The sequence below is a fragment of the Microtus pennsylvanicus genome, chromosome 8, assembly GCF_037038515.1.
Source record: "Microtus pennsylvanicus isolate mMicPen1 chromosome 8, mMicPen1.hap1, whole genome shotgun sequence".
NCBI lineage: Eukaryota > Metazoa > Chordata > Mammalia > Rodentia > Cricetidae > Microtus > Microtus pennsylvanicus.
Genome location: NC_134586.1, coordinates 38,595,666 through 38,623,385, shown reverse-complemented (window position 1 = coordinate 38,623,385; position 27,720 = coordinate 38,595,666). Strand labels below are relative to the sequence as shown.

At 44.0% G+C, this 27,720-nt stretch overlaps 1 protein-coding gene across 12 annotated transcripts in view; it reads left to right on the top strand.

The window, feature by feature from the left end:
- Positions 1-27,720, top strand: part of Itpr1 (inositol 1,4,5-trisphosphate receptor type 1) — a 342,349-nt gene that overhangs the window by 186,503 nt on the left and 128,126 nt on the right. For all 12 annotated transcript variants that reach the window (XM_075983288.1, XM_075983285.1, XM_075983283.1 and 9 more), the window contains 15 exons: positions 69-207; positions 813-867; positions 2,708-2,873; positions 2,990-3,160; positions 3,608-3,673; positions 4,320-4,457; positions 7,736-7,861; positions 8,977-9,177; positions 10,862-11,113; positions 12,720-12,845; positions 13,581-13,709; positions 18,818-18,938; positions 22,375-22,559; positions 25,481-25,629; positions 26,508-26,619. In XM_075983288.1, the coding sequence (XP_075839403.1) occupies positions 69-207; positions 813-867; positions 2,708-2,873; positions 2,990-3,160; positions 3,608-3,673; positions 4,320-4,457; positions 7,736-7,861; positions 8,977-9,177; positions 10,862-11,113; positions 12,720-12,845; positions 13,581-13,709; positions 18,818-18,938; positions 22,375-22,559; positions 25,481-25,629; positions 26,508-26,619 (2,136 nt within the window). The remainder of the gene's footprint in view (positions 1-68; positions 208-812; positions 868-2,707; positions 2,874-2,989; positions 3,161-3,607; positions 3,674-4,319; positions 4,458-7,735; positions 7,862-8,976; positions 9,178-10,861; positions 11,114-12,719; positions 12,846-13,580; positions 13,710-18,817; positions 18,939-22,374; positions 22,560-25,480; positions 25,630-26,507; positions 26,620-27,720) is intronic.

Genomic DNA, 27,720 nt, shown 5'->3' with positions numbered 1-27,720 from the left:
GCTTGGCAAAATGTTAAAGATGGTATGTTAATGTAACCAAGTGTTTCCATTTCTATTTGAATCTTTAGTTTATTTTGAATGTGAGGCTGGATTATAGGATCTCCTGCCTCCTGTGTATATTTAAGCGGGAGTTTGATGAAAGCAATTCCCAGTCGTCGGAAACATCCTCCGGAAACAGCAACCAAGAAGGGCCAAGTAATGTTCCAGGTTAGTGATGCCAGCCTGGCGATTCATCCATAGGGTGGGACCTGGGTGTAATAGCACTCGAGGCTCAAAACAATATCTTCCAGGAAAAGTAAAATGTGACTACTTTTGAGGATTGCTGTGTTTTAAGGACTCTTCCATCAAGAGCATACTCGGAGAGAAAAAAGTAAACATTGCTTCTGGGAGGTAGACCTTATGTCTTTAGGAACTGAAGATAGCTGAGGTTTATAGTATTGGGATTACCTGTAAAGCAACCCGAAACCAACGGGATCCCAAAAATATTTCCAAGGAACTCAGTTGTCCATTAGTAACTTTTGGAGTTGTGCTCAACCGTAAAATAATGGGAAAGGCTAAGAGCCAGTGGGTAGACGTGATTCCCAGACAGCCTAAGCCTTCTTTGGATTGGGAACATCACTCTTCTTTAGCAATGAAAAATGACCAGTTGTGAGGATTGTCTGGCTAGCCTGGCCCCTAGCTTTGCAGGTCCTGGTTCTGGCAGATTTGAAGGCCACCCGTGAGCATCGCTATTGAAGTGCATTAGCGTCAGTCTGTGAGAAGCAGGTTTTCAGGCCCTGTTGTATCTCACCTTCCGTTGTCTCACCTTTCAGGTGCTCTCGACTTTGAACACATTGAAGAACAAGCAGAAGGCATCTTTGGAGGAAGGCAAGTGTGCTTTCATGGACTCTGTCATGGTAGTTCGAGAATGTGGCAGGCAGCCCTTCTATAAGTCTCACAGGGTTATTTCTTGGGCACATCACTGTTTAGCCTTCAGGTTCAGGTTCTTGTACTGCTCTGTTTGAAGCTACTGAGTCACAGACTTTAGGTGGTGCACGTGTGCTACAGTAGATTCCTGAGCTCTGGACAAGCTATGCAGCAATAACAACAAAATAAACAAAGAAAAGAAAACCCCACAATTTGTCCTTTAATTATTGCTAATGTGAGCCCCTTTTATCATCACAGGCCTTAGTTTTAACATAAATCATTATTAGAATGGACTCACATATTTACAAGAATAAATACCCTACATGCAAAGCAATTACAATTAGCAGATTTGGTTCTATTACTTATTGTTCAATAACATGCTTCTCCAAAAGTGTCAAGAATTTGAACACCAAGTATTTCTCACAGTTCTCTGGGTTGACTGGGGCTCCCCTGAGCAGTTAGGTCTGCCATGCAACTGTAGTGATATAGTAACTGGGAATGGCACACACTGCCTGTTGTACTCATTTCTGGTGCCTTCAAAAGAATATGTTAAAGCTGAGGTTTCAACCTTGCTCCACATACCAGTTTGTGCTTCTAACAGTACAATGGCTGATTTCCAGAACAAATGTTCCAAGAAGACAAGCCAACAGTACGCAAGTGCTAATTACACGTCTGCTCGCACTGTGCTTACTGATGTATTGGCCAAGGCCAGTGTTAGTAATAGAGAGGGCTACATAAGGATGTGCATAGTGCAAAGGCCCAGTTTATAGAGCTGTGAATGTTAGCAGTCTGCCTCAGTGCTTAATATAAGAAAACGTGAAATTTGAGGCACATCTGTTTGCAGTTTTTCCAACTGACAGTGATGACGCTAAGTATCATATGATATCCAGTTCACAATGATGACACTAAGTATCATGATATCCAGTTCACAGTGATGACACTTAGTATCATACGGACAGCTCAGCTCTCCAGCCATTTACCTCATCTTGAGCAGCACTGCAACCATCACGCCTTTTTAGGTACACAGTGCGACTACAATATTGCCATGTCCTGTCCTCCCTGTACTTATTTATTAGCCTGCAGCCGTGAAGGTCTCACCATTTGTCATTCATGCAACTGTAAGCACAGTATAGGTGCTAACACAGTTACTGTCCAGTGGTGACCATTTGTGAAGTGATTTGCCATTCAATTCAGTGTCTATTTTATTGATTTTCTTTATGTAAGTAGCACAATACTTATCATAGATATTGAAGTAACCACTGTTAAATATGTTGGCTGAATCTCCTTTGGAGCAGACTGAGTTTTTTATTGGTTCATTCCAACACTTCGAAGCAGGAATCATGTGGTCAAACCAGTTGGTGGCAGTATACATGGAGATGCTAATGAACATGTAGAACAGAGTCGTGGTTTAAGAACTTGTGTGGCCACTTAACACTGCCCATCATCAAAACGTATGGTGAGCAAAACATAAAAGCTTGGAGGACGCACATCTGCTGTAGATTATGGAGCACAGGTGAAGTACAGTGGAAGAACACTGTGTGAGGTGTCATGAGTCCTCTAACGTCAGCCCCATTAGCTTAGGAGCATAAGGACTTTGGTTTAAAAATGCATTGTTGAAACCCCTTACTTGTCTCACAGCATAGCTGAAGGAAATGCACAGTTGTCTTGTTAAGAAGTTGATGAACTCTAAGGTTCCGTTGCACAGAGTAGTGTTTGAACTGTGTTTGCTCCGTCAAGGCTCACATGCGTGATCTTGGACCTGTGGTTTACTTGGTTTCTCCCTCTTTCTGTGTTCCTGTAGTGAGGAGAACACACCATTGGACTTGGATGATCATGGTGGCAGAACCTTCCTCCGTGTTCTGCTCCACTTGACAATGCATGACTACCCACCCCTGGTGTCTGGGGCCCTGCAGCTCCTCTTTCGGCACTTCAGCCAAAGGCAGGAGGTCCTTCAGGCCTTCAAACAGGTACTTCCTGTAGCCAGCATGGCTCTTGGGTATCAAAAGAGGTGTAATGTGTAGTAAAACGATTGTGTGTGTGTACACTTTAAGTTTCGTGTAATTAACGGATTGTGTTCATTAAGGTTCAACTGCTGGTTACCAGCCAAGATGTGGACAACTACAAACAGATCAAGCAAGACTTGGACCAACTGCGTTCCATTGTGGAAAAATCGGAGCTGTGGGTGTACAAAGGCCAGGGTCCTGATGAGACCATGGATGGTGCCTCTGGTGAAAATGAGCATAAGAAGACTGAGGTAAGCAAAATCCAAGCTGTGTTTCCCAAGTGGCTTTTCTGCACCTTCAAACAAGGAAGCATCCTCTCTGAGTCTTAAATATAAATACAGATGATAGGGTGGGTCTTATTCCCAAGAGATGCTTGCTGCATAGCCAGGGTAACCACTATTCTCCTAGGAAATTAGCTATAAAATCAAAGTTCAGATGTATTTCTGGGTAACCCTGGACCATAGAGAAGAGCCTAGTTGAGTCAGGTGTAGCACTACATTTCCCGCAGAGACGCAGTAGGGCATGGCTTCCTGTGACCATGACATCTTCTTCCAAAGCTTGAAGAATGTGTGAATGTCTTGGGCCACCTGAGTATTGAAAGACAGTACAGAATGTGTGTACTTTCATAAAGGGTGATGCTTACCCAAAAGTTGACCATGAGAATCACCGACCACATGTTTGTTCTTTCTGGTCCCTAGGAGGGGAGTAACAAGCCACAAAAGCATGAAAGCACCAGCAGCTACAACTACAGAGTGGTGAAGGAGGTGAGCTGCCCCATGCCTGCTTCGTCCTGATAGTTCTCTAAGGAGCTTTATAGCGTAGACAAGTTGAAGGTGCACTGCTTGAGCTCTTTTTCTTTGTGTAAAATTTGACCAGGGAGAAAGTAGCAGCACCCTTAAGTGAACACTTGAGTTTTAGCCTCAGGTCTGAGGTTGAATCCCAGCTCCTCTGTGAATTAACTGAATGCTCTCAGTCCCTTACCTTTGGTAGACAAAGTTTTGTTTTATTTTGTTTTTTCAAAAGTAATACATAATTTTCAGGTTTGAAGCTGATCAAAGGTTCATCCATATGGTCACTAAGTTTATATCCATGCTTGTCTTTAGAAGTCTCTGCATACAGTGGTTTTTATTTCAGCAAAGCCCTCCTAAGTCTTGGCGGTTGTTGTCCGATCAGATTATTTAAGTGACCCATGAACTCATTTCACTGGCTGTTGAAACCTAGATATGCTATTTATTCTGAAAGACACACTTTTCTCACACTGACTGGATTTCATGCCATCATCAGGGACATGACATACTGGAGGAATGCCCCTGTCCTAAGTTGTTCATGTATTGTCACCTGCTCCCCTTCTGGGTTCTCCCCACACTACAGTTCCAGGTTTGTTTTCTCATATTGACTTCTTCCTCTCAGATTCTGATTCGACTTAGCAAACTGTGTGTGCAAGAGAGTGCTTCAGTGAGGAAGAGCAGGAAGCAGCAGCAGCGGCTGCTGAGGAACATGGGCGCTCATGCCGTGGTGCTCGAACTGCTGCAGATCCCCTATGAGAAGGTGAGAGGGCCTTGCACCCAGGCTACTGCTTCCCAGGGTGGGTTGATTCTCCTCTCTAAATACTTCAGAATTGGACACAGTAGGTGAACAGCGAAATAAGCTTGTGACATAAAGCAATTCTACCTAATTTATATGAGACAGACTTCCCCACACCTCCAATGTTGGTATTCTATAAAGAAACAAAGATTCCATTCTTCTATCATGCCTAACCCTTGATAGATGGGGACCACTAGGTCTACACCAGAGATTATGTATGTGCATATTAGTTTGTCTGTCACATGACTAAAACAAAGTAATCTCTATGAGTTATTGAAGGAGTAAGGAGCATGGGATGTGATTGCTCTGGTCCTTGGCATTGTCCTATCATCTGAGTCTGCATGTGGACCAAGTTCTCCTCCCCTCACTGTTTTTTGGTTGTTGCTTACAGAAGATTGTATTTTAGAAGACCACTGTCTCAGTTTGGTGTCTATTGCTTTGCTAAACACCATGACCAAAAGCATCTTAGGGAAGAAAGGGTTTATTTCATCTTATAACTCTCAGGTTGCAGTTCATCACTGAGGAGAGTCAAAGCAAGAACTCAAGGCAGAAACCTCGAGGCAGGAACTGATCCCAGTCTATGAAGGGATGCTGCTTACTGGCTTGTTCGCCATGGCTTGCTCTACTTGCTTTTTAATACAACTCCCTGCCCAAGGATGGCACTGCCTACAGTGGACTGGGCTATCCCACATCAATCATTTATCTAGAAAATGCCCCACAGACTTGCCTACAAACCAATCTGATGGCAGTAATTCCTCAGGTGAAATTCCCTCTTTCCAGCTATGTCTGGATTTTGTTGACAAAACCCAGTAAGAACAGGCAGAAAGCTAACTACTCAGCATTTATGGAGGCAGGCAAGATTCTTGGGAAAGCATTCATTCAAACCTTGCAATAGCAGTGAGGCTTTATGGTTTATCCACTTGACATATTATGAAACCGAGGCCTAGGGAAGTTTGGTGTGACTCTGGAGTACTTAGATCATCCATAAGAACCCCATTGGTGAAGCATCATCTCCTGCAGTGAAAATACTGCTGAGGGACTGTAGGTTGCCCAACACCTTGCTGAGCCCCGTGTGCTGCTTAGCTCCTACTGTCCTGTGGCCAGTGAGGTTCAGGGTGACACAGCTGTATGAATAGGGCCAGCTCTGCTCTCCTGTGCAGTCTGGGTCTGCTAGTCTAGATAGTGCCATACACAGAAGCTACCTTCTTAGTCAGGGAGAAGTTATCAAGCAGGTGAGGTATATATTTTCCCAGCCACAAGGAAAACACAGCATGCATCCTTCTGGGACATCAGACTTGTTGGTAACTTAGAGTTAAACTTGGAGTTAATACAACTATGCATGTCTTCTACACTTTTCCAGTGTATAGTATGGGAAGATGATTGGATGGCCATAGCTTGGTCCTTGACTTTAGTGATAGCCATTCATAGAGCAATGTTAAGGTATTTATTACCAGATTAATTTTGAGTTGATGCCACAGAGACAGATCTCTCTCTCTCTCTCTCTCTCTCTCTCTCTCTCTCTCTCTCTCTCTCTCTCTCTCTCTCTTTCTCTCTCTCTCTTTGTGTGTGTGTGTGTGTGCGCGCGCGTGTGTGCGCGCTCACTCACTGTGGAAAGAGCACAGACATCCCACTTTGTGAGAATGCTAGAGATTCCCAGCAAGTAACATCTTGTCACACAATGTCTTCCAAGCCTGCCACCTTGTGAAAATACTCTAAACCCCAGAAGCCTTGAGCTTAACAGATTCTTTATTTTAGTAGAAGAAATGGAAGCATATAGAACTTTCAAGGTTCCCCGTTTTAACTAGCAGCATCCCTCTCTCCTGAGTCCTCTAGTGTCTAACATGTAAAACTTTTGCCCCCAAATTAGAGGTAGGCATAGTACCCACCTACAGAAATTTGTTATGAGCATTCCATTGTTCTTCTGTTTGATTACCATAGCTGGTTGCTCATGATCCTTGTGCCACTTGTTCCTGATGGGTTTGTCCTGTCTTCTCCCAGGGTTGGGTTACTTTTTAGGCTAAAGTTGACGAGCTGTAAAAATGGACCACTTCCAACCCTCTGCCTGTTTGTGCCTAGCATGTCAGCTCAGAATAGCTGCAGCATTTCCAGATAGTTACATAAGTACCCGCAGTGTTTTGGGTTTAACTTCTTGACTCACTAATCTGAAAATTTTTCTGCCTTGCTCTTTAATTTTACTGACCTCCGTTCAAACCAGAAGCCATAGCTGACTCGTACTTCTCTGTGCCTGCTAAGCACTCCATGTGGACTTTCTCATTTTACCCTCCTCGTGACTGTACTGTGTGTACTTGCTTTTATCTCCACTTACGGATGAGAAAATGGAGACATTGAAGTAACTTGAAGTTCTAGGTCACACAGCTAGGAAGTCCACGTCACAGACAGTGTGAGGGTCTTCATCCTTCCTGCCAGTCTCCTGCCTCCAGGAGGAAGTGATAGATACAAGATGCATTAGCAGACCGTTGGCAGGAGGATGTGAATGGTGACGTCCACTTTGGAGAGTCTCAATCTCCTTTCACTGCCTCAAACGTTTGTGATTGAGAACTGGGCAGAATGACCGTAGGTTTTCTGTTTTGTAACAATATTTAACTCTTTAATAACAGTAAAGGTGGTGATGGGAAATTACAGAGTCTGAATTATGGAAGAGTTACATGACCAACCATGTGGTGTGCCCAGGGCAGATACTGTCCCATTTTTCAGAAAGGAAAGCTAAATCTTCATTTACAGATATGTCTAGGGTTGCAAACAAAGGGGACGAAACGGTGTAGTTGCCCTAATTTATAATCTGAGGACTTTTCGTCTCCTCCCAGATATTTGACAATGGGTGACCTCTAAAAAGTCAGCAGATGAGCTGAGGATTTAGCAACAGGGGTGAAATGGGTCCTTCTTTGTAGTCAGCACCTGTTCTCCAAAGTCAGAATTCAGAGTAGGGATTCGGAAATTCAGCCAACAGTAGACAATGGGATCCTTCTGTTACTTTGACTCCATGGCCTTTTCCTATCCAAAATCTTTGTGTTTGTGCTAGTGACCAGTAGGAAAGAATTCGTTTTCAGTTACAGGGCACATAAATCTGTCTGTTCCTGGCTGCTTCTCAGGGGGTCATACAAGCACATCACTCTACCCACAGTGCCTTGGGCCTACACCTCTGGATGCCACCTTGGTAGAAGGTAATAGCATAGAGTAGAAGCCTTACAATAAATGCTTTTCCTTTTTCTCCTCCCACACAGGCAGAAGATACCAAGATGCAGGAGATAATGAGGCTGGCTCATGAATTCTTGCAGAATTTCTGTGCAGGCAACCAGCAGAATCAAGCCTTGCTGCATAAACACATAAACCTGTTTCTCAACCCAGGGGTGAGCTAGGAAGCCTCTGGGCAACCCTGTACTGGGAGGACTGTGGGGAACCAGTTGTCCTTAGATATTGTGGGTTCTGGGACTTGTTAGAATGTAGCATTCATTCCAAAGGAGAACACTGTGGCCAGCTCTCAGGACATAAGTACTCCATATTGTGAGCCTAGGATGCCATGGGTATAAAGGAGGAGAGCAGTAAGGGCAAAAAATGTGTATTTCTATCTTTTCCTAATAATATTAATGTGTCATGATTACCAATACAAAAGTGAGACATCTTAGTACTTAGCTAAATATGTAATATGCCCACAGAACATTTATATATAGCTTGTCTGTTAAGTACATATTCCTAGATACAGTAAATGAATATAGCACATTTTGTTTAAGATGCCTTCACACTTCATGCACTATCTTTCATACTGCATTTTTTTCTGTTCACCACATCACTGATGCCTTTGTAAACCATAGATGAGTATTTTTCTCACTGTCTTCCATGGCTCACTGGCATTCGATAAAATGGCTGTAAGTTAAAGTTCACTTCCTTTTTAGTGAATAGTCAGTCACTGTCTAGTTCTTGGGTTTGTAAATAACACGGCAAAATATATCATTGTATATACAAATACACATACTTAGAACAACTGGAGCTCTCTGTTAAAGGATTTCTGGGTAATAGGGTTATGTACGCTCTTTGTTATGTTAAAAAGGGTGGCGATAGAAAGAAGCATCTACTTTATATCAGTCATAAAACTCAGTATCTATGAGTAACTCTGGATAAAATGTGCAAAGCAAAGTTCCTAGAGCACACCCTCTTCTGACTTCGGCATTCACCAGGCACACACGAAGTGTACATGCATCCATAGAGACAAAGCATTTATACACATAAATATAGAACAACTGGACTGTACTGTAAAATGCACACAGCATCTTTTCAGAAGCCGTTTAACAGTATCTTGTAAAAACATGGTGTTTGCTAGCAAACGGAATAGCGTGAAACAAGACTGAGAAGCATGCTCGCATGGACAGGTGCTTCTGGGTTTTAGTAGCCTTGGTTAGCTCATGTTTTAACCTGTTCTGGGCTCTTTCTGACCCCATCCTTGTGCACAATCCTCGTCTGTTCCCAGATCCTGGAGGCAGTGACCATGCAGCACATCTTCATGAACAACTTCCAGCTGTGCAGTGAGATCAACGAGAGAGTGGTCCAGCACTTCGTCCACTGCATAGAGACCCACGGTCGAAATGTCCAGTACATCAAGTTTCTCCAGACAATTGTCAAGGCCGAAGGGAAATTCATTAAAAAGTGCCAAGACATGGTCATGGCTGAGGTGACAACCACGTATTTCCATCTACCTCCATCTGGTGTTCTGTAGAAAGCTAAGTTAGTCCTAGCTGTGTGATTTGGCACCCTCTTGAGGAGCCATATGGAAGGGAAGGGTGTACTTGTACATGTGCGTAGTTTCACATTTTGTAACTTAGGCAAGAGTCTGATTGATTCTTGGTAGCAGTAAATCTATTACTTGTAAGGCAATTTGGCTTGGACTCTTCAGGCAGAAAAAAGGAAGATGAATGCTAGACCAATCTATGTGGAGATTAAATGTGAGCGCTAGCAGTAAGCCAGAACAGCTTCCTCTCCAGGAATTATGACTTTTTTATTTAATTACTCACCCAATTAATTAGCTTGAACAATTTTGACTTAATATTTCACAAGGAGCATCTGGTCTGCAGGATGGAGGCAGAGTTTCATTTGTTTCTTTGCGGAAGTTGTGATGAATATTGGCTTTGATTAGGAAGGTCCACCCTGCAAACATGGTGATAGCTCCCATGGGATTTGAGTAAACTCACCCCGTGTTTGGATTTATTGTACTGTCTACACCTATAGCTCCAGGGGCAGTAGAGTTGACTCAGCCTAGGGTACAAATGTCTGCTGCGTTGTTTACTGGCTTGCATGTACTGGCTCTCATGTCTTGATATCCCAAGACTTCTCATTTCTGTTAAATGAGCGTTTTCATTTAATCCACTTTGTAGATTAAAAGAGGTAATAATAACAGTAATAGCTAACATTTCCTTGAAGTCTACAATAGTCTGCATATTGTTCTAATGTATTTTTGTGTTATGATTTATTTATTCTGTACAGCAAAACTCTGAGGCATAGGTCATATTTTGTCTCTCTTTTTACTTAGAGAAGAAACTGAGGCACAACAAAGTTAAATAACCTAGCAAAAGTATCTGTCCTGGTATCTATACCCTTGATTAGAGCTCATTACAGTTGGTTGGTAGTGAGCAGGTAGACTATCAAGGGAAGAGTGGTCGAGTGCTTGGCCATGGCATGCATGAGGTCCTTGGCTCAGTCCCTAGTAGTTCCAAAAAATAAAAATAAAATCCTGCACCTACTGGGTTGAAGATATGTTGGCAGGGAGTGAATAGAATTGACTGAGTTTATTTTGACTTCTGTTCCAGCCTTTTTTTTAAAGCTTTTGTACTTCATATAGTGATAAAATGGATGTATATTAAATTAGCATAGATTTATTAAAAGATACACTCTGGGAGACAAATTGCCATGCGTCACCATACTTAGCTAGAATGACTTGAGGGTTGAAAGGAACACATCTAAGAAGTGAATAGTTTATGATCAAAGAGATGAGAAATGGGATGGATTCACATCAGGATGCCTTGTAAACTATACTAAAAGATAGAAATGTTTAAACTACGAAAACAGTAACCCGAGAGTGCAGGCTCGCAGTCTGTTCCATGTAGTGTTTTGGTGTACAGTCTGGTCTCCCCTAGTAGATTTATATGATCACCCTGATGACTCTGTGTCCTTGGACTCACATGATGCTGTTAAGAAATGCTATTTGGTCCATCTAGAAACAAGTGGGGCGTAGATGAGTTTAGCGGTACAGACACAGCTTGCTTGGGAAAGTAAGTCTGTCTTACTCTACACATAGAATTTTGTAAGGCTACCTCACTCCTGAAAGCTTGGAACACCAATGAGCCCTTTTCCCTGTGTAGCTTGTCAATTCTGGAGAGGATGTCCTCGTGTTCTACAACGACAGAGCCTCTTTCCAGACTCTGATCCAGATGATGCGGTCCGAGCGTGACCGGATGGATGAGAACAGCCCTCTCATGTACCACATCCATCTGGTGGAGCTCTTGGCCGTGTGCACAGAGGGCAAGAATGTGTACACAGAGATCAAGTGCAACTCCTTGCTCCCGCTTGATGACATCGTTCGTGTGGTCACTCATGAAGACTGCATCCCCGAGGTGAGCAGCTTGGCCCTAAGGGCACCCTTCTCCCAGGCTCTGTGCCGTACATGGGGCCATAGCTGGATGGAGACATGGTGGCTGGCCTGGTGAGCCCTTGGGTTTAACAGCCTATATAGCTCATGGTACAAAAAATTTTCACATCCTTGGTGTTTTCCTGAATATTGATTTTGTGTGAAAAGAACAGGAAACAGATGAGCCTCTGCTTCCTCATAGAGAATGGGATAAAAGCCTCAGGGCTGTGGGACAAATTCAGCCCCGAGACTAACAATGGGTTGAGACACCCTTCACCTTTAGGTTAATTCTTTCAAGCAAAAACTCTTAGTACAGAAATAATGAATGACCATGATACAAAATTTGGTAACTACAGGTAATTATTAGAAATAAAAAAATGGTGTATAATTTCACTTCCTGAAAGAGTACTTTTAAAGCCAGGTATGGTGGTATATGCCAATTATCCCAGCACTCAGGAGGTGGGGGAAGGAGGATTGCCATGAATGTGAGGCTAGCCTGGGCTACTTGGTAAATAGCAGGCCATGCAGGAATACACAGTAAAACTCTGTCTCAGACAGACAAAGAAGTAAAGTAAAACATTTTCCCCATTTCTTTCTGCATAGCCTCTCCCCTTTCCTTCCAGTTCCTTCAGCCTAAATAGTCACCTATTTTTCTCTGCCTCTTGTGGTCATTCGGTATAAATGAAATCACACAGGATGTCTTGCTCTGGCTGGATTATTGCACTTAGCATAGTTTTTCACAGCTCGTGCAACTTTTACATGCATTGGTACTTGATTATTGCCAAGTGATACTTCCTTATATCCAAATACCCCATTTTGTTTCTCCAGCTGTCACTGACACAGTCTTGTGCGGTTTCCACTTGATGGCCATTATAAAGGGTGCTGCTGCAGACACTTACATTCATGTGTGTGCAGACATAGGTCATGTATTACCATCTCCCAGCCTGAGCTGTGCCATACTTAACGGTGCCTTCACAAACAAGAATAGCACAGTCGAGGTTGAACCTCTCATTTGGTCAGCGTTTTTTTCGCCAAATAATATCTCCAGACCATAAAAACATTCTCTCCCTAAAGCCTTATGGTTTTGAATTTTATAATTATGAATTTGGAAAATCAAAAGGGACATGAAGTGATGCTGCATTGTTGAAGGAGCTGCGGGCTGCTTCCCGCCTCCCAGCTCCCGGCCACTGGCTAGCTTTATACCCGAAATAACACCACACAAACTGTATTCATATAAACACTTCTTGGCCCATCAGCCTCTTCCTGGCTAATTCTCACATCTTGCCTAACCCATATTTAGTAATCTGTATAGCACCAGTCTTACCAGGAAAGATTCAGCATGTCTGACCTGGCGGCTTGCTTCATTGCGTCTGCCCTGAAGAGGAGAGGCATGGCGTCTGCCTCACTTCCTCCCAGCATTCTGTTCTGTTTACTCCACCCACCTATGTTCTAATCTATCAGACCAATGAAATCAACAGATTGATATATGATACTCCCACATCACTGCATACTGAGTCTCACTGTGGGGGATGGAGCTCGTGGACTCCTCAGGTACAGACTGGATTTTCATAAAAGCTTTCTCCCACCTGCAGGTTAAAATCGCTTACATTAACTTCCTGAATCACTGCTATGTAGACACTGAGGTGGAAATGAAGGAGATTTACACAAGCAATCACATGTGGAAATTGTTTGAGAATTTCCTTGTGGACATCTGCAGGGTGAGGCTTGTGTGTGTGTGTGTGTGTGTGTGTGTGTGTGTGTGTGTGTGTGTGTGTGTGTTTAATAATTCCTTTTTTTACCTTGTATTATAAGTGATTCTTATAACTCAAGGTATAGATCTAATTAATTTATTTTCAAATTTATTCTCTAACTTTATAAAGGGCTGCTGTTGTTCTAAGCAGAAAAATTAAAGTAGCGGATAGGTAAAATCCAAGGCGTTTTCTCATTCCAAACCAGTGAGCTCAACTATTACACATTATGGCCTCCTATTACAAACTGTATCTTAGTAAAATCTTATATGAATAAAGAGCATAGGGCCTCATGGTGCATTCACTCTTCTCATTATGTGGGTGAGAGAGTAGACAGATAACTTATCTGGGGGCAGTTTGCCTTTAAGGGAAATTGGCTACTCTACTTCCAGTCCCATTTGCTGTTCTTCAAGGCTTCCTACTTGTGGGTACAGGCAGGAAGTTGGATGGATAGACATGTCAGTCTTACTAATTTTATACATCTGTGTTATGTCATGCTACTCAAGCTAAGTTTTCTTCTCTATCCACAGTGCAGAATTTGTTTGCTTATTTATTTGCTCTAATTATTTCTTCCTTGGATAAATTCTGACCTATAAATCCTTACGTCTGTCCTGCGATTGATGATCAGTGGGGGGAGGCAGTGGATTTCTCAGTATTCTGGAGTAGGTTTGGGTGTCTCATTTCCAGCATCCAACTGTTTTCCAGGCCTGTAACAACACAAGCGACAGGAAACACGCAGACTCGATACTGGAGAAGTACGTCACTGAAATCGTGATGAGCATCGTCACGACCTTCTTCAGCTCTCCCTTCTCAGACCAGAGTACCACTCTGCAGGTGAGTAGTGCCTCTGTGCCTCTGTGGTGGGGCTTTCCTCTGTGCATTGGCAATCCAGGCCTTCAGTGTGGAGTAGCTGCTATAAATGAGCCACTCTGCAAAGTCAGAATGGAAGGTCGCTTTGTCAGGGACGCTTGGATGCAGAAGTACGGTTGACCATGATAGCTATAGGCATTGATTCTGGGACCTCCCCTGTCCTCACAGACCTAAACCCAGAAGTGCTCAAGTCCTGAGTACTAAATGGTGAGGTGATTGTATAGAATTTACTAGAATTTGCATAAAACCTTCCCACTGCGCCGATAGACTTTTAAGTCATCTCTAGAGGACTTATAATGAGCTATACCATGCAGCTGCTGCGTGAGTCGTAGGTCTACAATATTGTTCAGGGGCTGAGACAAAAAAAAATGTATGTGAATTCCATACAGACCTGGTCATTTTTCAGATATGTCCAGTCCTTGATTAGTTCTGCAGACAGAGAACCTAAGGATACACAAGACTGACTGTACCTGAAAACATAGAGGTTTGTCCTAAAATTCCAACTTCTCTTTGGTAATCTCCAAATACCGAGAACTCTCTTCTAACTGAGAACGATACTCCTCGAATTCCTCAGAAGTGCCTGGTGCCTGAGGTGAGAGGTGGTGTGGTAGATCACAAGGGCCGCTACCACACACTCTGTGCAGCGCAGTTCACGTGGGATTCTCTGAAGCCTCTCCCAACTGTGCAGTCTTGCCAGAGCTTCTGCCACTCACCTTGTCAGAGCCTGAACTCTGTAGATTCAGGGGACATCTTTGCTATTTCAATCGAAAACAGCACTTTTCTTTTTACAACCCACGTCTGAACTGGTCACTACAGCAGTGACCACAGGCCTGTTGTCCAGGCTGCAGAGCAAAAGCAGCACTCGATTTCTGATAGCCAGAAAGTCACCATTGTCCTTGCCATGGACTGACAATTGGACCAGGGTGGGTGAGTGAGAGACATGTTATAAAATGTAAATCTCCGATAAAAATAAATTAAAAAGTAATGTAAATTATCCAAGAGAAGAATGATTCCTAGTCAAATTTGTATAATGGATTTCCGTATTCAGTAAGTAGATACGAATTATTTTAGGACTGGAGAGATAGCTCAGCACTTAAGAGCTTGCACTGTTCATCCAGGGGACCCAAGTCTGATTCCCAGCCCCCAGCAGGTGGCCCCAACACACTGGAACTCTGGCTCTAGGCTGCATAGAGCCCCCATACATATGCTTAAACATAATTACAAATAATAAAAATAATTTTAAAAAGAATTCATGGGCGCTTACCACAGGCTGTAGTGTAGATGGAATTTTGCCTTGAGGTAAACTCAGCCCTGATGCTTCAGCTCGCATCCCCAGCCATGATCTCGCATGCCAAGTGGCATCGCCATGATCTCAGCCCTGTGCTGTCTAACCCTAAAGCTAAGTAGGAGCTTTTCAGTACAGTATATTCTTAAGCACTGTTGAGAAACTTAGTTTAGAAATAACTCAACACCAGCAGTTGAGTCACGGAGGAATGTAGGTGCATATTACCTTTGAATGTCTACACATACTTGAGAAGTGGAGCAGGAGCCCATTAACAGCCAGGCCAATGTGTTTGTACTGCAACACTAAGTGCCAAGCAGGAAAGCTGAATGGGTAGTGAGACCAGATCTGCTTCCCTTGTAGTATGGAATGTCAATCACCCACGTTGCTCCACATTCGTAGAGCCATTCCTCGCTGGTGAACGTTCCCTGTGCTGGTCCCATAGCCCCCATCTTTCTCTTTTGAAAGGCATGTCTTCTTCCCAGCTAGATCTCCATGCCTTCTCCCTCCCTCCACATATGCCAGGGACAAAAATGATGAACTTGGCATTAGATATTGCGCTCTTGAGCTGCCAGCGAAATGTCCAAGAGTCAGCTTGGAAATGTCGAATCCAAGGAGGAAGAGGAGAATTTTGGAGACTTTAGAGCAAAACAGATTGTATTCAAATCTCCATTCTGTCCCATATGAGCTCTTTTAAGACGGAGAGGTCACTGAATTTCCACCGCCCTCCCGCCTCCCATGTCTTCTCTTCTTGTTCTTCTTTCTATTTTGAAATACAGTCTTATGTAGCCTGCAGTGGCTTCAGACTCGCTCTGTCACCAAGGCTGGCCTTGAATTCCCGCGCCTCCTGCTTCACCTTGTCAAGGGTGCTAGCACCCCTGGCTCAGAACTTCTTTTCTTAGATGCCCACGAGGGCTATGATATCAACGTCCCATGCTCCTGTGAAGAGAGCTGCAGTAGAGTGATTCAAACACGACGCCTGTACCAGTCCACATACTGTTGTCCCCCAGACATTGCTGGGTCCTTTGTTGACTGGTACTTAGCAATTTTTTGAGTGAGCACTTGAGTTTCTGAGAGTCAGAAGATTGGGGATGACCAAAGATTAAAAAGAGACTTAAGTCTTTGCCATAGTAAGGAAGGGATTCAGCGGGCCTGGGGAGAACATGAATAGTTCAAGGGAGGAGATGAAAGAGGCTAGGGGAAGATGCAGGAAGGGCAGGATTCAGAACTAAGTAGGAAAGAGGAGGCTTAGGAAGTCGGTGCTGGATGACTAAACCGGTTTCACGTTATAGTGAGGCGCTTGCTTCAGCTCTGTCCCGGTGATGGGAAATGGGATTGCATGTAGCTGCAAAACTGAACTGGAGGCAGCGAGAGAGAGGTGGGCAGAGAGAAGAAGGAAAGGAAAGAAGGAGAAAGGGATGGAGAGGAACCACTATCTCACTATCCTTCCACAATGCCTCCCTGGACTATCCAAGCTTCCACCACTTTCAGATAGCACCCCCTTGTGGATAAATCCTACAACTGTCACGATCCCTGTCTCGCTCTTGATCACCCATCCAATCAAACAGGAGCCCTGTCTGTCATTTTGACTAAGACATTAAATGAGCTGATGTCACCAGGTTGCCTGTTGCATTTAGCAATTAGGAAACAGCTACTGGTGACCCGTTAGGTCATCTTTTCTATCCCCAGGTATCAGACAGGAACAAGTAGATGGTTCATAAACACTTGTTCAGGTAAGTTGAACAATGGAGGAGCACTTCTCCATGAGTTAGACTTTAAGGTTCTCATCCCAAGTTCAGCATTTACAATAATGCCACTTCCTTCTTCACAGAGTTACACTGAGGCTAGACGAGACATTTGTAAAGCACTTAGCACAGGGCCTGGCCAGGAGGAAGCACTCGGGGCCTCCGGCTTGTCTTGATTGGGCCCCTGTGTAAACTCAGGAGCTAAGAAAAAGCCACCAAACTTAGCTAATTCTAGCTTTCTCTGCCAATTCCTCTGGCTTCCTGCATCCTTGACCTCTGTGAGTAATGTAGCTTCGTGCTGGATGGTGGGAGTGCAGGACAGGATGCGCTTCCTGAAGATTTCAGTCCCAGGTGAACTGAATGGAAGGAACCGGCTGACTCAGCGCCCTCCCGTCCCCCCCCCCCCCTTAGTGCTCTTGGGTAATTTTATCCTCCCCTAGTCATTGTCTTTCATTATAACACAAAGGTAGCTTCCATGTCACATAATTGTCATCCAGGCCTACATGAGATCAGGCCTGACATGCTGGCTTGTATTCTCATACATACTAAAAGGAAGATACGTGAACCACATTTACAGAGGAAACTTAATTTTCTCCTAACTCTGTTTCATTTTCTTAAAATGGACTCTTTTCTTCCAGAACGGTTTCTTTTCTTTCATCACAGAAGTTCCTTTAGAATTCCCACTACTTTTCTCCACTGCATCCCCTGGTTTTTAGTGAAGCTGAGTGGCCCATCTGTCACGAACAGATGACTGGACTAGCTCATCACTGACAATTACCTTTGCCTGGTAGATCCAGAGGGATCATCTGGAGAGAGATAAAATCGCCGTCTTAAAAAGCGTTCGGAAAGTCGGCATCTAACTCAGTAGATGTATGCGTTCTCTCACTTTAAAAGGATTACACACTTAGACCTTCACAGAGAGGTCTTCTCATGGAAGGTAGCTCACTTGTACCCAGAGTTAAACGAATACCTATAGACACCGCCCATCTCAGCTGGTAAAGACACTGCCCTGCGTAAGAAAGGGAGAAGATTCTGCCTAACATCCACTTAGCATTTCGTTTTTGTGAATTAACAGTACAGCTTGTCGGGCCAGTGAGATGGCTCAGTGAGGAAAGACACTTGCCATCGTGTCTAGTAACCCAAGGGTGACCCTTAGAGCCCAAATGCTGGACGGAACTGACTTCCCATGGCACACATGCATGCATATAAGTAAATAATAAAGAAATGTAAAAGATGTTTTAAACGTAAAAATTCTGGCTGAGCTTGGTGACATGTGCCTCTAGTGCAGCCAGCAGGAGGCTGGGGCAGAAGAATCATGAGTCTAAGGCTAGTCTGGATTCTGCTTGGAGGAAAGTTTGGGGCAATTTGCTATGACCAACTTTATATACTGGATAAAGCTAACACCATGGAGAAATCACTGCCTTCGAGTAATTCAGCTACTTTGTAGCTGGACAAGGTTACTGCTTTTGGGAGTTTGAGTCCACTACTGATTCTTGTGATCAGAATTAATTAGATAATATGACTTTTAAAATGCGTGAAAATAAGTAGCTTCATATTGGTGGCAATATGTTGTTGCTTTAAAATAATCCTGAATTTTTCTTGTTGTCTAGGTTCTGTGTTTATCAGATTTCTGTCACTACCATGAAAAACCTGAAATAATTAAGTTACAAAGAGAAAAAGATTGATTTTTTTTTCCTCATGAGCTTTGAGAAGCTTTCTGTTCACTATCAGGTCCTGTGCTTTGGGCATGAGCATCTGTGGGCCAGACCTATCCATCAGAAAAGCAAAAAAGAGCAAAGAGGAGGTCAAGGTCCGACAATCGCTACCAAGACATTCTTTCGATGTCTGAAGGACCTCTTCCTCGGTCCCACCTCATTCCCGGGGTACCACCTTTTAGGATGTGGCTCTCTAGGGGCTAGTTAATATCTACACTGTTGCAAATAGTTTCTGGAATCCAGCCCCTGCCCTTCTGGAGTCTTCCCTCTAGCTTGTGTTTCGGGTCATTGGAGTTTCACACATCTTTTTGACCTTGTCCCTTCTTACAGACGCGCCAACCTGTCTTTGTGCAACTCCTGCAAGGTGTGTTCAGAGTTTACCACTGCAACTGGTTAATGCCGAGCCAGAAGGCCTCTGTGGAGAGCTGTATCCGAGTGCTCTCTGATGTAGGTAAGGCCCCCAGTCAGCGTGGATACAGTGGAACGTAGATGAATTTCCCGCTGTTTACTGAGCCTCTTGTAAGGAAGGAAGCTGCAAAGCCTGACCCCGTTCTTCTTGATTCCCCAGCCTCTGTCTTTGCCAAGCCAGCACAGTAAGAACCAGTAAGTCCTTGAAAAATAAGATTCCATAGTTCAAAGTCAGACAGTTCTTGGCAAGTGACAATCCATGAAGATATTCAAGGCCCCGGGAAGTCCCTCATTCAAAGCCTGAGTTTGTTTACTCCAACAGATGCATTTTGCTATATGGAAACTTTCTTCCCATAAAGCACCCATCAGATCCTCAGGAGCACCCTTTCCCACAAATGGTGCCTTGTTTTCCTCTCCCTGTGCAGTGGCTGGTCCTCCTTCCTCCCTTCGCTCCCTAACCCCCAAGATTCCCATCCTAAAAGGCAATTATCCTCCCCACCCTTTTTCTTTTTGCGATGCTAAACATTAAACACGCCTGTTCCATATTAGGCAAGCACTCTAGCACGGAACTACACCCCAGCCCTTTTGAGAAAAGTTTAAGTGGTACCATCATTGCACATATTTCTGGGATACAGCATGTCCGGGTAATTAGGTCCCCATGTGATGGGAACGTCAGACTTCTTTCTCCTAATTAGTTTGAAATAGTTGGAAAGTTGCTACAAATTATGATTACCCTGTAGATACCCATTATCCTGGGCCTTCTCCCTCTGCCTGAGCTGACCACCTTTCTTCTCCTACTTCTTTTTTTTGTTTTTGTTTTTTTTAAATTAATTTATTTATTTATTAAAGATTTCTGTCTCTTCCCCGCCACCGCCTCCCATTTCCCTCCCCCTCCCCCAATTAAGTCTCCCCCCAGCCCGAAAAGCAATCAGGGTTCCCTGTCCTGTGGGAAGTCCAAGGAACCCCCACCTCCATCCAGGTCTAGTAAGTTGAGCATCCAAACTGCCTAGGCTCCCACAAAGCCAGTGCGTGCAGTAGGATCAGAAACCCATTGCCATTGTTCTTGAGTTCTCAGTAGTCCTCATTGTCCGCTATGTTCAGAGAGTCCGGATTTATCCCAGGCTTTTCCAGACCCAGGCCAGCTGGCCTTGGTGAGTTCCCAATAGAACATCCCCATTGTCTCAGTGTGTGGGTGCACCCCTCGCTCTTCTCCTACTTCTATGGCACCTACTTAAAACAAACTTACAATGTTAACCCTTCCCCACCTTCCATAAGTTCTATACAAAGGAATAGGCTTCCCACCTCAGGCAAGAAGTCTTGGAACTGAACTAGATCCCCAGATCCCGGCAAACAGCAAGGGCAACTTCTCAGAAAGGGTGTCCTTGGGAATGGATGGGTGCTTTACAGGCAAGAAAGTTTCCATAGTGACCAGGAGATAAACACATGAGTAATTCTGTGTTCTGTGATGTAGCTTTTAGACGAGCAAGGGGTATGTTTGTGAGGGCTCCTTGGGTTGAGTTTTTTAGGTGCTACCTGATTTCCTGTACTCTCATCTTCTCATGTGACAGGTATTGCTCGTGCGTGTGTGTGTTTGTATCTGTGTGTGTGCGCGCGTGTGTGTTGTGAGAGATTAGGCTGAGAGGGTTCCTGGATGGCCTTCTACTTTCTTCAGACTTGACAGCAGTTTATAGAGACATGATACACCGAAATGTCTGACTGAGCCCTTGCTTCATAAGTTAGTTGATTCAAACTCAAGGATGCCGTTGGCTTGACGGCCGTTTACATTTGATTAGAGAGGCTGCACCATTCAAGTCTTCTCCATAGCAGTAACAACACAGGGAAAGCCAGAACACAGCTCAGTGGTAGAGAGCTTGCCTCATCTGCACGAGGCCCTGGGTCTAGTCCCCAGAAAGGCAAGGAAACAAAAACCAAAACAGAGTTGATAATTATGCAAAGTCATAAAAAGAGTCCATCCTATTCACTCCCAAATACCAGTGCTGTGCCCCTAGGCAACGGCCTCTTCTGGACTGACTAAAACTGTACCTGACTGATGCCCCTTGTGTCTTGTTCAGTTTTAGATAGGTTGGCCAGTGCATGGGTTTTCTTAATTTATTTATTTTTATTTTGTGCGCATTGGTGTTTTGCCTTCATGTATGTCTGTGTGAGGGTGTCTTAGAGTTACAGTTGTGAGCTGCCATGTGGACGCTGGGAATTGAACCTGGGTCCTTTGGAAGAGCAGTCCAGTGCTCTTAACCGCTGAGCCATCTCTCTGGGACCCAGTGCACAAGTTTTCTAACAGAGATGAGTGTAAGCCAGGTGTCCTGCTTTTTATTTTTATATCGTATTTTTCTTCCGTGGTTTTCCACTTAACAGAGTAAATTGTTAGGAAGTCATTGACTGGCTGTTGGTTTTTCCCTGTGCATTATGTGTTCTATTGAGATAAAAACGGTCGCTCTCTAGCGCATCCTTCAGAATGCTGCAGCTCTTCTTACAGTTAGATGCAGGCAATGGAAGACACTTTATCTCCCGTGTTTTGAAGCACTGAAGACAGGAAATGGTTCCTTTCGTTTGGGGAGAATTCCCCACACAGAAGTGTTCATCTTAGCCTTTTAGGTTAGCTCCTATTTAGTATGACTTTCAGATCCCTGGGGAAGTTATGAAGAAGATGCAGTGGGTTCCCGTGTCCTTCTCACTTTTTCCTCTGTTAGTGACATCTCCTTTGCTAGTGCACATCTTTCAGAAGTTAGAGAGCGACAGTGAAACAATTGTCACCAGCTAAAGTCTAGGCTTGATTCAGGTTTTCACTAGTGTTTCCATGACTGCCATTTTTCTGCACCGGGGTACACCCTCACACCTGTCTCACGCGCAGTTGTCAGCTCTCCCCTCCAGTCTGGTCTGTGACAGGTTCTTGCTTTTTCCTTGTTATTCATGACCTTGACAGTCTTGATAAACAAGTACTGGCCAGGTGTCCTTCCGAGCGTCCCTGAGGTACATTTCACTGTTTCCTCATGTTCCTTTTTAGGGAGGGAAGGAAGAGCCTACAGGGCAGATGTTGTTTGTGTCCTGGTCAGCAGAAGTCAGCTTTTATAGGCTGTGATATAGGACAACCGATTTTTTTAAAAAAATCTCTGACCTAGCAAGTCGTCTGGATAATTCTTAAGATGTACAAACATGTGGGCATTTGTAGGAAGCCATTTGTTCAAAAAGCAAACTGACATTGAGCTGTCCTATGTCTTCCCCAAGCTTTATCACTTGGAACTGTTTTAGTGTTCACGGTTACTCCTGTCCCCAGGATTCGCCTTGGGAAATCCTGAACTAAACTACAGTTAAAGGTTGAGCTCCCTCTCTGTCTTCACCATACCATACATGCTTGCTTATTGGAGGCATGGCAGAATCAGCCCAGTGGCTACTGAGGATTCAAACCCATATCCTGTCACTCTGAAAGCCATGGACTCATGGGTCATCTGTCTCTTTTCCAGCCAAAAGCCGGGCCATAGCCATTCCTGTTGACCTGGACAGCCAAGTCAACAACCTCTTCCTGAAGTCCCACAACATTGTGCAGAAAACGGCCATGAACTGGCGGCTATCGGCCCGCAACGCTGCTCGTCGAGACTCTGTTCTGGCAGCTTCTAGAGACTACCGAAATATCATTGAGAGATTGCAGGTAATGTCCGATGCTGAAGAAAGTCGAGATTAACTTGACGATCACAACTGTATTTTCTCAAGCCACAAAACATACAAATTCGGTTACAGAGAGAGGTCTGTGAGGCCAGGAGGGCAAAGTCATTGGTAAACAAAAGCTCCTGAAGGGGGCCACTCGCCTGGTAGACAACTGACTGAGCAGCAGCTGTATTATTGTCCGAAATCCCCGTGGAACCTCCCTATGACCTGGGCTTCCTCCCATCATGACATCCCATCACGACAGCTGAGTCTATCAACATTTCTAGGGCCTCTTGAAAGCAGTTTTTTCCTTATCACCCAACTTTAAAGATGCTACTTGACATTAATTCTGCTGCCCTCTGTTGGTCAATGCAGCCTCAGAGGTGCACTTAATTTCCTAGGAGGTAAATTCAAGCTACCAAACCATGGGAAAGATGTCAGTGCCATGTTATAGCAGTGTGTGAACTAGAGTGTTTGGTAATGGCTGTCCTTGGAAAACACATGTCCTTGAACGGTGCCAGAGATGTAGTATAGTGAGCACTCAGGGGCTTCTGTTACAATAACTAAAGTTACTGCTATGGAGAAATGTTACTTTCCTTTGGAGAAGTAATTAAGTCACTGTGAGGGTGCATAATTGACATAAAAACAAATAAATTCATCGATTGGTCCATCAGCCCTGGGTGCTGGTGATGTGCAGTGATGAGAAAAGCCCTAGGTGATCTCCCCCTTTCAGAGATCTCCAGATTTGGAGGAGACAAGGCCATTAATCGGCTGATTACACATGTAAAACCCAAAGGGCCAACAGAAGACCTCATCTTGACTGTGGTTAGGGTAGGGGATGAGGGATGCTTGGCTGAGGAAGTAACATGGAGCCAAGATCAGATTTAAAGAGGCAAAGAGTAGGAAACATCCTTTGTAAAGACTATTGTACAGAACACATGAGGTGTACGACTTCCGCCCTAAGAGGCCTATAGAGCTTCCGGGGCAAGATAAGGATTGAGGTCCTTCCTGTGGTAAAGGCATTCCTAAGCAAATGTAACTTTGATTCCGAAGGACCATTTCCTGACTTTCTGTGCTTTTGGAAAGGTGAGGAATAACAGACTCAACACTCTGTGATCAGATAATATTTTCTGGACAGCAAGGTCCATGTCAGTTATCTGCAAACACATTAGTTTTTTGCCTCGTAGATTGAGTAAGTCTATCCTGGGAAATGGAGTAGATGGCATAGGTAGGTCATTACTTGCTGTATAGACTTGTCAGTGCTTGAAAAGATCTGATCTTGCAGTTATGCATTATCCCCGAGTTCCTGTCATCATTAGATGCCCTCGTGCAGCAAAACTTGTGATAAGGGCAGCTCTTGCCAGTTAACCATGTCTATAATTAATTCTCATCTAGACGCTTGCTCCCTCGACATTTGCGCCTTCCCCAGCTCATTGCTTTGGCATCTTTGTTTCTATCTCTATCTCTCTCTCTCTCTCTCTCTCTCTCTCTCTCTCTCTCTCTCTCTCTCTCTCTCTCTCGCTGTCACTCCCACTCTCTCCCCTCTCTTGCTCTTCCTCTCTTACTGCTAAATGTCATACATTTGAAAATACAATGCAAACAAATTTCAGTGTAAAGTCCAGACTTCTCAAAAGATGCAAGATTTCATGCAATATGTTTATACAGTTTTCGAGGATTACTTCCATGCCATCTCAGGCTTTCATTTGGGTTGGACTTGGGACCAGTAGGGTGTGAAGAGAAGGGGGATAGAGGAGGAAAGAATTGTCCCCAAAAGGCATACTCTTAGGGAAGCTAGTGAGAACCTCTTCTTCACTCCCATGAAAGTCATATGAGTTAGAGAATCTGTGTCCTGATTTACAGTTTTTGTTGGAAACCCCTTCCTCCCACCAGGAAAAATTTTCTAATCTTACATCCCTTTCTGTGTGTCCTAAACATTATTGAGCTGTTACCGTTACATGGAATCTCTTAAACATAAGCTAAGACTATCTTTATGTGGTTTAATTTTTGTTACTGGATAAAATACCTTTTAATTCCTTTTGTGAAACCCTCAACAGGTTAAAGTGTTGAAGTGAGGCGTCTCTTCCCATGCAAATCCCCTTGTGTTGTGTTGTCCCGGTCTTAGCATGCTGCCAGTTAAACTCGGACTTGGCAGGCCCTGGGACAGGCTACAAGCCATGGCACAGGCTGCTGCATCTTTTGAAGATGATTCCTTGTCTGTTTCCTATCATTTGCCTTTAAATGGTGTTTGTTGTGTTGGGTTGGCAGCCCTTTCAACTTCTCTCTGTTTTCCTTTCCTACAGCTGTGTGTTTTGCATTTGAAGACCATCATGCTATCAGGGTACATGTATTTAGCATGTTGATACAGCATGTTCATTCATTTGTGTGCTCATGTTTATATAACTTTATTGTGTAAATGCTGCTCATTGTAAAGAATCAGACAGCACTAATAACTATGTGGAAGGATATTAAAATCCCATGTGATCCCACCGCCCAGAGAAACCCAGTGGCGGTGGATTAGTAGTATGTATTTTTTTAGATATGGATATTGTTCTTGAAAACAGTGTCACAGAATCCATACTATTCCCTGACTATTTTAAACTCATACTGTAGACATCTTTTCACATCCTTAAACTTGTTTTTGGGTTTTGTACTTACAAATATGCGGGCTGGCCCTTGAGTAGCCTAAAATTGTCTCAGATGAAGGGGTGGAGAAAGTGTTGATTTGTTTGTCCTTTGTTTTCTGGATTGGGAGGCAATGCTTCTGGTACCCAGTGGACAGTGTCTGATAACTGCAAGTAATGGGAGGCAGTACGAAAGCTAAGCTAACACAGCCTAGCCCATGCCACATGTATAGGCAGAAATAGTGTCTCACCTTGTTAGCCAGCTTCCGTCTGAGCTGCTGACCAAGTGATGCTTTCCTTCCAGGACATCGTGTCTGCCCTGGAGGACCGGCTCAGGCCCCTGGTCCAGGCCGAGTTGTCTGTGCTTGTGGATGTTCTACACAGACCAGAACTGCTTTTCCCTGAGAACACAGATGCCAGGAGGAAATGTGAGAGTGGCGGTTTCATTTGCAAGTAAGCAGCCTCCCTTCCGGAGTGGTCAGTAGCCAGAAAGGCCTGATGACCAGTCCAAGCCCCCCGTTCTGCAGGAGGAGCCACTGGCCAGTTTTTAACTTTGTGGATTCAAGTCAGATACTAGAGCCCTGTTCTGACCGTCCCAAAGTAAACTTGTCTATTAGATCCTATTTCCTGAGACTCCCCGCCAATTTGAATTGCATGCCTGTTCATGTTTTTCTCCAGTCAACAAGTTGGGAGCAAATCCCTACCATGTGTAGTACAAGCAAACAAAATGTCGTGACCCTCCAGGCCCTCAAAATTCTTGGACCTCCCGTGACCTCACTATCATTTCCTAACATTTTAGCTTCTCAGTTTATTCCATGGGGCATAATCTGAAAAGAAACCGGTGGTTTTATGACAAGACATCCTCACTTGATTTTCACTGTGCGATTAGTTGTCTAGCTTGAAGGTGGGCACTGCCCTAGGAGCTCCTCTGAAGAAGAGACTATGGATACAGAAAGTGTGTGTTTGCCCAGCCACCAACTTCATGAGGTTTTTAAAAATATTCTATTGGCATATATCAGCAGCAATCCTCAACGGAGAAACAGGCACACTTATGAGTAGGGCTCTGTCTGCTTTCTCTGCTTGGTATTTCTCCAGAGACTGTGGCCAGCTCCTGCCTTCTCAGCCTGTCATCTGTCCCCCGCCAGCAGGTGTCGCCTGTGAGACATAGCTGCTGACTCGTTCTCAAGCGCATGGATGTCTTGAAGTGTATTTAAAGTTGGAACCCTTAAGAAAACTTGCTCTTTACCTGACTAGTTCAACCAAGTTTCTCATGCGAGGTCTTTAGCTGTAGGATTTTTTCCGGACGTGACCTGTGCCTTTCTTTCATTCAGGCTAATAAAACATACAAAGCAGCTACTAGAGGAGAATGAAGAGAAGCTGTGCATTAAAGTCTTACAGACCCTCAGGGAAATGATGACCAAAGATAGAGGCTATGGAGAAAAGGTACTGCGTTTGATTTTCACGTTTAAATTACACTGTAGAATTAAACTGAAGGTTTGAGAGTGTTTGGAATCCCCTTAGTTACTTGCTGATAGTTTAATTTTTTAAGCTGTTTCTCCTGTCTCTAAAGGTAGCTGAATCATATGACTGTCTTCCTGCAAGTCAAATATTATTAGTTGTCTCTCATACACTACTCACCAAATAACCCAACATCAAGGAAACACTTGTAGGATCTTTCCTACTGAACTTCCCAGTGAGGCATAATCCTCTTATGTATCAGTCTGGGTGCCTGGATTTTAAGTTCCAGCTAAGCATACCTGTGGGGTGACTTACCTCTTTCTGATGCCATGTTGCACAATTCTTCCAGCACCTCAAGAAACTCCATCCAGTTCTAACTGGAAGGAAGACAAGCAAGTATGTCACCACTTCTGATTGAGATTGTGAAATAGACAATCCCCATGACCTGACACTTCTTGGTATATGGAGAGAGCAGGCTTATGGTGCGTGTCTCACGAAGGACACAGTGTGGCAAGAATAATCCCAGTGCTTCTTCTCATCTCTAGCAAGAACCTTGAGTATCAGTCTCAATTCCAACAGCCTTTATCAAGTAGTTACTCGCACCCACTAATTGTCAGCTAGCCACTTTTACCAGTGGTTCCTGGTCTCATTGGCCTGTCAGAATACCCAGTAACTCACTGGTTGGCTCTGAGAAAGAGCTTGGGTAATTAAACCACGACTTTCCCGATAAGAATGACCAAATCATCAGAAGTATAACAGACTGCTGAAGTCTTGCTTTTCAGCCTAACCAGGGTCTCTCATTAATGTCAGCTTACTTAACAGACAAAGCTCCCTGGATAAGAAAAAGAAAACAGGAAAATGTGCAGTTTTACTGTACTGAATATCCCTCCACGATCCTGAGATCACTAGGCTTTTAAATATCAAGCTAGCCGAGGCTAAAGCCCATTTGGTAAATGCCTACTTAGAATGCGTAAAACCCTGGTTTTGACATACACTCTGCTTCATTAAACTGGATGTAGTGTATGTGCCTGTAATCCTGGCACTAGGGAGATGGAGGCAGGGTGATCAAAGTTCAAGGTCATCTTT